Consider the following 12,214-nt stretch of genomic DNA (forward strand, 5'->3'; position numbering starts at 1 on the left):
CTGCCCTTTTGTAAATCCCACATTTCGAGAAATTTCCCAAAATTGCCCCCTTTTTTACCCCTTATAAAATTTTTTTTTTTTTTTTTTTTTTTTTTTTTTTTTTTTTTCTTTACCAGCATTGCACTGACAAGTAGCTCCTATAAAGAGCTCAGCAGATGTGCAGTTCAACCGGGTGTTTGCTAATTGCTGCTGGCTAGTCTGAAGGAGTTGAGTGGGGGTTCACAGGGGAAAGCTGCTCTGTGAAGTGGAAGCTTGGAAGCTTGCAAATTGTAGCTCTATGTAGGAGTTTTGTCCTTAAAGGCAGAGCTAGGTCCACCCAGGTGTTTTGCAAAATGAATGGTTGCCATGGAAGAGTAAAGGATTTCTCAAATATGTATGAAAGAATCAAAGCAACACTCCAGGTATGTTTTTGATAAGGGAATAACTTTATGACAACTTTATGACATGAGCTCCAGAAGCTCTAAAGCATGTTTAGAGCTTTTGGAGCTCGATTTTAGATAATATTGCCTCTTTAAGCATAACAGTGATACCAAATCCAGATCTACACTTGTGGTAGATTGAAAAAGAAAAGTATCATTGAGCTTTCAGAATCCAAAAACTTTGAATTAACCCTTCTGTAAATTGTAGACTATGCCCAAAAGTCAAATGCTTAGTTAAAATAAGTCAACATCTCAACCAGAATAATTCCAGAAACTGGCTGATGTAAACACAGGGAGTGTGGGCAACGCATGATGCAACCAAAACATGTTTGAATTTCACTTTTCGTGGATAATAGAAAATCCACACTAAAATTAAACTTGTGCATCAAATTAATTTTTTAGAAAAATATATAAAATACTTGTTAATTGATCTGACCTGGAAAAAAACAAAAGAATGGTTGTTATTTGTCTTCACCAATGAATGAAATTCTCATTTTGAACATGTTTAATTTTTATTTTTAAGTTCAATCAGTTCAAATGACCAATAATGCAAAGGTTTTGTTTAAAATATGTTTTATGAAAACACTACAAGCATACAAAGTTGTTCTTGTTTGTATTCATGTCCAGGTTGTTTTTCTCATGTTTGGAGATGGTAAACAGGATGTTCTTTGAATAATTAATGACAATCTTTAAGCATCGCTTTAATGAGCTTCAGAGGAGCTTATTAACACACAGAGGAGCACAGTCAACAGGCTAATTATTATCATCATTATTGCATGGACAAAAACAACTTTGGTTGAAAAACAAAGCAAGATCTTCAGAGTCTAACTCTGCCCCATGACACCTTAAAGTCTTTACAACTGTACAAGACTCTAAATACACAGCCAAAGTTAAACACATACACTATTTTTTGTTTACCTTCTGGTTGTCTTAAGAGTGGCTTGAAAAAGTATTCATACCCTTAAGCTTCTCTGCAATTTGCCAATTTCACTGGGATTTTATGTGACAGATAAACGCAAAGTGGGGAATAAGTGTGAAAGGTTAGGTTTGAGGTCAGCCTTGATCCAAGGTAGAAACAACAAAAAAAAGAAAAAAGAAAAAATGTAAATTACTATTATTCTTTTACATTTTGTCAAAATAAAGAATGTCAAAAATTCTTTATTATTTTATTAATAATATTAATAAAATCGTTACTGGTTGTTTCACAATCAAACCCGTCTTATGCTGACCAGCCTTATGCATTTGCACTTTGTGTCTTTCAGGCTGGAAAGCCTCTTTGCCATCACACTAATCTGGAGCTCCATTAAACGATTCTCCATCAGATTAATGTCAGGTCTCCCTCTCAGTCACACCAAAAACATACATTTTACTTCTTGTCAAATGAAACATGCTGGTAAAACTAAACAATATTAATTTCCTTTATGAATTATTTTGGACTTTATATCAAGCTTTATATCAAATATTAATTCCTACTTATTGGACAATTAATTTTCTCAATTTGTTTGAATTTTTTACCTTAGTTTATATACTTTATCCATCATCCATATTCACTTTCTTTATATACAGCAAGGAAAGTAAGTATTTGAACGCCCTGCGACTTTGCAAGTTCTCCCACTTAGAAATCATGGAGGGGTGTGAAAGTTTCATCCTAGGTGCATGTCCACTGTGAGAGACATAATCTAAAAAATAATAATAAAACCCGGAAATCACAATGTATGATTTTTCTAAATAATTACTGTATTACTTGTGTGTTACTGCTGCAAATAAGTATTTGAACACCTGCCAATCAGCCAGTTTCCAGATCTAAACCCTACAGAAAATATTTGGAGGGAGCTCAAACTCTGTGCTTCTCAGCCACAGCCCAGAAACATGACTGATCTAGAGACGATCTCTGTGAAGGAATGGGCCAAAATCCCTGCTTCAGTGCAAACCTGGTGAGAAACTACAGGAAACGACTGACCTCTGTAATTGAAAACAAAAACTACTGTACCACATATTTACATTGATTTCCACAGGTGTTCATTTGCAGCAGTAAAAGTAAAATTATTAAAAAATCATACATTGTGATATGATTTTTTTTTTTTAGATTAAAATAAAAAAGATACAAAAAACCCCACAGGAGCACGTGGCCCTCTGACCACCACCAGCAGGCATGGGGAGTGAAGTGTTTTGCTGAAGGACACTTCACCAACAGAGGCCAATGCAGTGGGAATCCAACTAGCAACCCACTGATTCCATCCATCCATCCATCCATTTTCTGTACACCCTTGTCCCTAGTGGGGTTGGGTGGGGTACTGGTGCCTTTCTCTAGTGAACGTTTCGGGCGAGAGGCGGGGTGCACCCTGGACAGGTCGCCAGTCTGTCGCAGGGGAAACCACAGATTTAGGGATGAATTCTTACCACTGTTGACACCATTGTCCCAAAACCAGAAATAGGGCTGATCTAATCATAGAAAGAGCTGAATCAAATAATCAAAATGGCAAAACAACTAAAATGTTGGTAGTTGTTTTGAATCAACAACTAACAACCAGGATCTGACAGTTTGTAAATAAATGTGTGCATCAGGCATGTTAATTAGGTTCAGTGCTAAAGATATGACAGCACACCATTCAGTAGCAGTGATTCGTCTCTCTCTTTAACTCTTTATATGCATTAAGTTTTCATTGCATTGTAGGTGAAATCCAACAAAATGCTAAGCTTTTAACTTTAATGTTGAAAAAAAGCTAAAAATGATTTCCGTCATGATGATTGCCGTTGTGTGATGATGATGAACTCCAGAGGTGTGTTGCCATGACGACGTTGTTTTCACGTGATTCCTATGTGCATATCAAGGTTTACAAAGAATGTTCAGAGTGCATTTGTGCTCACAATGAGCCATGAAGCCACATCAGAGTTGGAAAGGAACTGTTTAAGAAATGATTTGGTGTCTTAGAACACTGCAAATGTACTTTGTTCTAATCAGAGTGAGTTAAAAAAATGATTTAAGGTTCTGAGAGTTTTTCTGTATTTAGCACTGAAATGAGTAACAACACCTCTGTTGTTGGTGGTCAAATTTCAAAGCGAAAAATTAATGACCAGGTGATAATTGTACAGATTCTGGTGGGTATTTTTCTTTGCATTAACTCCATGCTGATTGCAACATTTTTTACTAAGGAAATCTTCTACACAAACATGCGCTACATTTTATTTGTCACCACACTATTTTCTGATTGTGTATATTTAATCATGTCAAATGTGTTGCTGCTCTTGAGCTATTTTGCTGTCCCTTTACAAACATGGTCGTGCCTTTTCTTTTTCCTCCTGTCATCTATGTATAATTATGTCACTCCTCTGACTCTGACAGCGATGAGCCTGGAGCGCTATGTGGCTATCTGCATGCCACTGCGTCATGCAGAGCTGTGCAGCACAGCCAGAGCCCTGCAGAGTGTCCTCATCATTCACAGCCTCAGTTTTATTCCCTACATTGTGATTTTTTTTATGTTGCTTTCTTCAGTCACCTTTAGCTTCTTCACACAACACATCATCTGCTCTGTGGAATCTTTAACTTTGCACAGGTGGCAGGGTCATGTCAGGTCTGCGGTCAGTCAGTTTTACTTCCTGATCATGTGTATCCTCATCGCTTTCTCCTATGTTCAAATAATAAAAGTGGCCAAAGCTGCATCTGGAAACAACAAAGAGTCGACACGAAAAGGACTCAGAACTGTGATCCTCCATGCTTTCCAGCTGTTTCTCTGTCTCATCCAGCTGTGGACCCCCTTCATTGAAGCTGCTATTCTTGAGATTAATTTCAATGTATTTAGAAATGTCAGATACATTAACTATATTCTGTTTATTCTTTCTCCTCGATGTCTGAGTCCTCTTATCTACGGCCTGAGAGACGAAGTGTTTCTACTTGCGCTGAAACACTGGCTGTTCTGCTGCCCATTCAAGGCCAACATGTTAAAACTGTGATTCTGGAACAGCAAATCTTTGCCTAGAAATATCTTTTAAAGCTGTATAATATGCAATGAGGTTCAAACATTTCAACTGACTTGTTTAAATATGAAACCTTTGAATTCAATAATTAAAAACACCATATTTTGTCTTTAGAATCTTTATGTGTGGAAACTTAATGTTTGTATCGTTCAAAGTAAAGAAACGTGAGTTGTGTATCAAAATTAAAATTTAATTTTGACATTTTTGTAGGATACCATGAATATTATAGAGTAGTTTTATTTTTCCAATGTTTCATTTGCGAGCATTTGCTAAGAATGTGATAGAGTAGAGAAATGGACATGACATTTTAGTTGCACAATATCTAGTAGTTAAAAAACACACCTATCTTAGTTTTTTTTTAATTGGGGGAAATAAAAGTAACGTCACACTAAAGATATTTTCAACTGTTGTATTTTCTGTGTTCTCTAATGCACCCAAAATCAAAAAGAAAAAAATCAAATAAAAATAACATTATTGCAACATTATTCTCTCTATCCATTTGTGCTTCCCATAGCTGTACACACAAACAGTGCAATCAAAATGAATAATAAACCTGACACAAAACAACTCTTGCTCAGGTTCTATGCATAACATGAAAGAAGAAAAATACAGCAAACCTGAGAGACTTTAAATAACAAATACACGTTATTTCTTGTGGTGTTGCTGTAATTCTGTGTTTGGAACTTATGGTATAATAGCTGTAATTACATATTACATATACAATTGACAGTGGACAGTTGCTATGTGTTGTTGACTTTGCAGAAATCCCTAAAAGATGTCTATAGAATGAAATTTTTCCAAGCAGTAGCTCATTCACTTGCTTTTTCTAAAAGAGAGACTGGGTTTAACACAGACACGTTACAATGTGTCTGTGTTAAACCCACCCACCCAAGACAACATGAAATTAAGGCTACAGGCAGCATTGAAGGCCCTCACAGCTCCGCGCCACTCCGGCCTCGTGACGACTGTGGGAGCTTCAGCAATATCACCCACTCATCGTCAACTCTCTCATGCAGTTCCTGCATCGGTCAGCTAGGCGGTGCACACCAATGTGTTTAGCAGTATTCTCTATTGACACACCAAAAATCTGGTGCAGATTTGAATTGTATCATGGAGATATAACTATTCCAATAACCCGGGGGAGCACTGGAGTCAAATTCCCATATTGGCATCTTCAGAGGTTCACCACGGTCATTTACATCCAGTTTGGTGCAAATCGGATGATGTGTGATTTAGAGCCAACCATATGCAAACGGCGAGGGATTGGAATTGGCCATATTCTCCCATGCACACATGGTTCAGGCATCAGCTAGTATTGAGATGATTCAACATTATGTTGTTCTACGTCATTAAACACAGGTTCAAATCTGTATGAATCATAGAGTCAACAGAAGTGAACCAGTAAGAAAACAGGTGACTTCCTTTTCAAAGGGTACAGGGCAATGGTGATGTCACGAACTGACGATGTGAATTTGATCAGTGCTGGTTGGTTATGACAGACAAAGTCTGAGGCAGTTGGGAGCCCATGTGTGAATGTTATACCACCTATATATTTTAAGGCAAATGGTAAGATTTGAAGCTTTGCCATATCCATATACTTTGATCTAGCCAAAGGAATTTTATAATGTTTGATCTTCAATGTCTAAGGACTGTGCTGACTGATTCTGACGCCTGCATCTCCAAAGCTATAGGAGGAGTTTGTTCAGATACAACATGTGAAACAAAATAGTGGCTTTGATCCAAAATGGCCGATTTCCTGTGGGGTTTGGACCATGGCTCCAAGAGACTCTTTTGTGAGTCCTGTCAAGATACATGTGTACCAAATTTCATGATTGTAGGCCAAAGCTTGGCTTGGGGCTGATTTTTGTTTTCAATTCTTGGGAGTGTGGTGGAGGAATTAGGCCACGGCCACCAAATATTGGACTGCATTCCTGTTGGGGGGTTGATAAAAATCAGTCATAGTGAGTTTGGTGCAGCTGGCCTCAAATAGGTGTACACCAGGATTCAGTCCTGGGACCCGTTCCTATTCAATCACTTCTAGAAAAAGACAATAGCACACAAACAATTTAAGAAACTTCTTTTTTGCATTTAGTGTTTCTTTACACTGTGGTTGAAACTCCATGGATTAATCTTGTCAGTAAAGGTTTTACAGTACTTTCCAATTACCTCATGATCAGACAGCTCAGAGGTGTGTTATTATGACAACATTGTTTCAACGAGTGAGCTGGATGATTATATAAGTTTAAGAGACAGAGACAGCTCAAAGGAGGGCATTTATGCTCACAATGAGCCTTTATGCCACATTAAAGTTGAAAAGTGTTGCAGATGGTCTCTATGAAAGATAAGTTGACATCAAATACCTTAAAAATGTCTTTCTGTGCTAATCAGAGTAAATTTAAAGGTTATTAAGATAAATTTGAAGGTCACTAACAAAGTATTGAGGATATTTTGATTCAGGAATCTGACATCTAGTAAATTATTTTTTAATAGTATTTCTGCATTTGAATGTATAATTTCAATGACTAACAACAGTTCTCTTTATGCTGGTAAACCTTCAGGTCGACAGATTAAGGACCGAGTGATTTTTGTTCAAGTGTTGGTTGCTGTTCTTCTTTGCATTAACTTGATGCTAATTTTAACATTTTTTATGAAGGAAATCTTCTACACAAACATGCGCTATATTTTGTTTGCCAATGCATTATTTTCTGATTGCATCAATTTAATAATGACAAATGTGTTGGTGCTCTTTGTCTATTTCTCTGTCCCTTTACAAACATGGTCGTGCCTTTTCTTTTTCATTCTGTCATCTATGTATAATTATGTCACTCCTCTGACTCTGACAGCGATGAGCCTGGAGCGCTATGTGGCTATCTGCATGCCACTGCGTCATGCAGAGCTGTGCACTGCAGCCAGAGCCCTGCAGGGCATCCTCATCATTCACAGCCTCAGCATCATACCCTTCATTGTGGTTCTTTTAATCTTTTTTTCTTCAGTCACTGTGAGCTTCTTAAAACAATATGCACTATGCACTGCAGAAGTGTTCATTTTGTACAGGTGGCAGAATCATGTTAGGTCTGCGGTCAGTCAGTTTTACTTCCTGATCATGTGTATCCTCATCGCTTTCTCCTATGTTCAAATAATAAAAGTGGCCAAAGCTGCATCAGGAGAAAACAAAGAGTCGACACGAAAAGGACTCAGGACCGTGATCCTCCATGCTGTCCAGCTGTTTCTCTGTCTCATCCAGTTGTGGGCGCCCTTCATCGAAGCTGCTGTGCTTCAGATTGATCTTAATTTATATATAAATGTTAGATATTTTAATTACATTTGTTTAAATCTTGTTCCACGGTGTCTGAGTCCTCTTATCTACGGCCTCAGGGACGAGGTGTTTTTAGTTGCTCTGAAGCATTACGTGTTCTGCTGTCCATTTATAGACACAGTAAAACGATAACAACAGAAGAAGCTGAAATTTATTGAACATAGATGTAAATGTGATTCATAAATAATAAATGTTCAAATATTTTACCTGGTGTGTCAGTGGAGTTGTTGGTACGTTTCAGGTACTGTGTTGTTTTGAGTTGTTTTGGGGTTTGATATATTGATTCTAGTTTAATTATTCTGTGTTCCTTAGTCTCTGTCCTTGCTCAGATCAGCCTTGTTATAGCTTAACTTAGTTAAGTTTTTTAGTGATTCTAGTTTTATTTCTTCCTTGTGTCTAATCATTCTTTGTTAAACTGAAATTAATTTTCTCAAGGCGCTTTTCCATTATTCCTCTAACTGATTTGGTTCAGTCCACTTTGGCCAGATTCGTTTTCCATTAGCAGAGCCGGCACAGCCTGATTTTCCTAACTACTTCAGGATGGTACTAACAGAGGAATGAGAAGGGTACAACACCAAAACTATTTAATTGACAGCTGATAGCATTCATTGCTCCGACAGTGTGAAACACTGGAACTATAATATTAACTTGGGATGTGAATTTTACTTTTCCTTTGGATTAAAAAAAGTTTATGCATGGCTATTGGTTTGCAACATTTGACTGCATTGCCTAAATCCAAAATGTAAAGTGCCAGAATGTAATTCTATTTATATGTATAGCAAATCTTTATCATTATGTTTGGGCTAGCCATGAATTTTTATAAGACAATATGGGTTTTGTTGGGAATAAATAATTCTGTTTTCCTCTATCTTTTTTAGCTGCTTGCATACTCATGTATACACACACGCACACACTTAGTGCACACTCTCTTAGCTAAGGTTAACGGAAGTGACAAACCCTTTAGGGCGTAGCTTAGATAGAGGCCCACAAAAGGAAACAGAAACTGTTTTTAGAGGCCATTTTGCTGTGTTAGCCCAAAAGCATGACAATGGACCAGCTCTGCATTTAATCTCAATAAATGAAATTCATAAATTCAACTCATTGACTCTTCTTGAACCTCATACTGTAAGAACCTAAATGGAAAAGGGATAATCTCTACAATCTGGAGGCACCACTGGGATGTACGAAGGTTAGTGATTTGAAAAACTGAGCAGAGTACCGCAAAAGGTTTGAGAAACACTGATCTAGAGTGACCAACTCATTCATATTTTAAAGCTTGTTACAGGGTTCTATCAATACTCGCTGCTACAAGTCGGTTTTTAAAAACATTTTGATTATGGTAGAGCTTCAAAGGAAAATTATCTTGGAATTTTTTCGTTTTATGTTGAAAAAGTATAAATTTGTAAATGTTTTTGTTTTTTTCTTTTTCTCACCAGGAGGCCATTGGGCTAACAGTAAGGGGGACCATGCTGTCTCCTTCATTTCTGACTTCTTAGTTCTCAAACTGGATCACAGGATGGATATCAGTGTGTATTTCATATAATCATGCGACATCTACAATCAGTTCAATTGATAGGTTTACTCACAAATAAGATGGGAAACCTTTCCATAATCTCCACAGTTTAATTGAGTCCATCAGAACCACAACTTGAAGGTTCTCCATCACTGAGTGTTGCTGCAAACATTAGCAGAGAGTTGACCACAGCTGCTGCTGCTTATGGACCGCCCACAATAACAAGGAACAGAGCATATAATGGAAAAGCTCACTACCTGGGGTAGACACGAATTGAACATTAACCGGTTAGTGCGCAACTTGCCAGTGGAAAAGCATCTTTAGTTTCCTTATTTGTTCTCCCTTATTAATCTCAATTAGTTTTTTCTTGGTTAAATAAAACTTAACCTTTGTCTTGGGAGTTGTCATGTTGAAGGTCTTCCACAATGATTAAGCAAGGCCACTAAAATAATTGAAAAAGTTAGCTACATTAGTTAATGGTTTGAAGGTTATCCTTTCACCTGGATACTTACATACTAAAAAGAGTCAAAGCTGCTCAGAAATACCTTCCTCCAGGGTTTACCAATCATGAAATAAGTTTGAAATGGACTCCAGTGCTGACAATAATCTTCACATCATTACTGCAGTCCAAAAGAGGAGATACTGTAGAAGTGGGTGACAGAAGGAAGGACCCATTTTGACCAATCAAAGTATTTTGAAGCTGTGAACAGCCAGTGATGGTGACTGGGCTTAAGTTCTTGATGGAGTTCATCAACATTTGGCAACTTTTTATGTCCAACTATCAACATATTATTTTGCTATTTAGTTTTATTCAAATATGAGTCACTTTTTTTTTTTTTTTTTTACAAAGGGCAACAGTGCTCTACAGTTGAAAATAGAACATATTTTGTAAAGAGGTCCATAATGTCGGCATCTAGTTTTAAACAATGGCGCTAAGGATAAGACCTGACTGTGTGAACGTGAGCATTTTTATTATTATTTTTTTGCTAAATTTAGTTTATCATTATGAGTTGCAATGTAAACGTGAAAGGCGGCGCTGTGAGAACACGTTGTACCACTGAGGTCACGAGGTCCCTGTTATCTAAACTTCTCCTATAAAGAGTTTCTGCTGCTCTCTCAGACGACTCCACCAGACTCGACTGAAGACAGCAGGGGGTATGTTGTGCTCAGACGGTTGTTGACTGGGTGCAATGAACATATTTGTGACTATTTCATCTGCAGCAAAGAAAATATAAACATCTGTTTTAGCTTATCTCTCAAAAAAGATTATAAAACAAGGCAGCATCACCTTTATGTTTAGATCTGCTGTTTGATATATGTCTGTTTTTTTGCTTACATGGCATCCAATAACTCACTTACAGAGCAAGCTTATTCCATAAACATTAACTACAAAGTCATTTTAGTTCAGGCTTTAGTATGTGTTTTTCTCTGCATAAACCTTTTCCTGATCACAACTTTTTTTCTGAAAGATTACTTTTACACCACCACGCGCTACGTCTTATTTGCCGTTTCACTGTTCTCTGACTGCCTGTTTCTGATAATGACAGACGTGCTGCTCATACTGAGCTACTTTGGTTTAACCATCCAGATGTGGCTGTGTCTTATTATCTACATTGTTTTGTCGGTGTACACATTTGTTACACCGTTCACGCTCACTGCGATGGTCCTGGAGCGTTACGTGGCAATCTGCATGCCCCTGCGGCACGCGGAGCTGTGCACCACCCGCACCACCCTCCATCTTGTCCTCATTATCCACAGTCTCAGCTCCGTGCCCTGTGTTGTTATCATCTCTATATTTTTCGCGTCCTCTGCTCTTTCTTTCTACACCGCAGGCCGGATATGCTCCGTGGAGATGTTCATCCTGTACAGATGGCAGGGTCACCTGAGATCGGCCATCAGTCAGTTTTACTTCCTGATCATGTGTGTTGTGATTGTGTTCAGCTACATTCAGATCATGAAGGTGGCCAAAGTCGCATCGGGGCAGAATAAAAAGTCGACGTGGAAAGGCCTCAGAACTGTGATTCTCCACACTTTCCAGCTGCTGCTCTGTCTCATCCAGCTGTGGTGTCCCTTCATTGAAGCTGCTGTGCTTCAGGTTGATTTCATGTTATTTATTAATGTAAGGTATTTCAATTACATAACTTTTATTATAGCTCCCAGATGCTTGAGTCCTCTGATCTATGGTCTCAGGGATGATTTATTTTTTCAGGCGGTCAGTTACTATGCTCTCTGTGGTTTGTACAAGAAACAGCCATCATGTTGAGGAAAGCATATATTTATGTCTGATTCATGTTAGTGACGGGGTATATACTACAACTGATATTTTTTGCTTATACTTGTACAAATATTTTAAATAAAATTGAAAATAAATCTTTTTTGGATGATTTTTCGTGGAATAGATACAAGAAACACTTTGTGCCCTCTGCCCTATAAACATTTTAAGTCAGACATTGTTGTTTATTTTTTAGTTTTTTTTAAGAGTATTGCTCAGACTGATGAACATTTAGAAGTCATGATTTCATACACATCCTCTATTCCATTGAATTTACGTGATCAGCCTCTTATTTTATATTTATCGCAGTTTAAGCAACTTTTTATTAGAATCAATCAAGAAGCACACTTGAAACACTTAGGATGCTTATCTCAGCATATTTTTTCCATATGTGAAATATAAAATTAGGAAATTTTGGACAAATGTAATCCTTCTTGTTTGGCTTAGCACCATTTTGTTATTGTTTAAAGAAGAGTCCCTCTGACAGTGAACACGCATGACGCAAACTTGAAGCAATTTTTTTTGAAGGATTGGTTATATCTTTTGTTAATATTTTCCCACCATGTGCAGTGTGTTTTTTTTTTCAGATGTGCAATACTAGCTGGACACATTTCCATATCATAAAATTAATTTCTGTTTTTAAGAAGTTTTTAAAAACATCTGTTTGAAATCTACAGTGAATAATTATCTTAACACTACACATATACATGCATCCTGAA

The 12,214-nt window shown here is 37.4% G+C and overlaps 3 protein-coding genes across 3 annotated transcripts; all 3 read left to right on the plus strand.

The window, feature by feature from the left end:
• The first annotated feature begins 3,300 nt into the window (after positions 1 to 3,300).
• Positions 3,301 to 4,512, plus strand: LOC106952797 (olfactory receptor 51V1-like). The gene has a single exon (XM_015041140.1). The coding sequence runs from the start codon at positions 3,438 to 3,440 to the stop codon at positions 4,368 to 4,370; it is 933 nt and encodes a 310-aa protein (XP_014896626.1). The 5' UTR covers positions 3,301 to 3,437; the 3' UTR covers positions 4,371 to 4,512.
• A 2,400-nt stretch (positions 4,513 to 6,912) lies between these two features.
• Positions 6,913 to 8,022, plus strand: LOC106952798 (nociceptin receptor-like). The gene has a single exon (XM_015041141.1). The coding sequence runs from the start codon at positions 6,913 to 6,915 to the stop codon at positions 7,840 to 7,842; it is 930 nt and encodes a 309-aa protein (XP_014896627.1). The 3' UTR covers positions 7,843 to 8,022.
• Positions 8,023 to 10,396: 2,374 nt separating this feature from the next.
• Positions 10,397 to 11,486, plus strand: LOC106952781 (mu-type opioid receptor-like). The gene has a single exon (XM_015041117.1). It carries the CDS (start codon positions 10,560 to 10,562, stop codon positions 11,484 to 11,486), a length of 927 nt encoding a protein of 308 aa, XP_014896603.1. The 5' UTR covers positions 10,397 to 10,559.
• The last annotated feature ends 728 nt before the right edge of the window (positions 11,487 to 12,214 follow it).

Source organism: Poecilia latipinna, unplaced genomic scaffold, assembly GCF_001443285.1.
Source record: "Poecilia latipinna isolate Pla-1442-1.1 unplaced genomic scaffold, P_latipinna-1.0 Scaffold539, whole genome shotgun sequence".
Taxonomy (NCBI): domain Eukaryota; kingdom Metazoa; phylum Chordata; class Actinopteri; order Cyprinodontiformes; family Poeciliidae; genus Poecilia; species Poecilia latipinna.

Coding starts and splice junctions, on each gene's coding strand:
- LOC106952797 (XM_015041140.1), top strand. CDS start 3,438: ATGAGTAACAACACCTCTGTTGTTGGTGGTCAAATTTCAAAGCGAAAA.
- LOC106952798 (XM_015041141.1), top strand. CDS start 6,913: ATGACTAACAACAGTTCTCTTTATGCTGGTAAACCTTCAGGTCGACAG.
- LOC106952781 (XM_015041117.1), top strand. CDS start 10,560: ATGGCATCCAATAACTCACTTACAGAGCAAGCTTATTCCATAAACATT.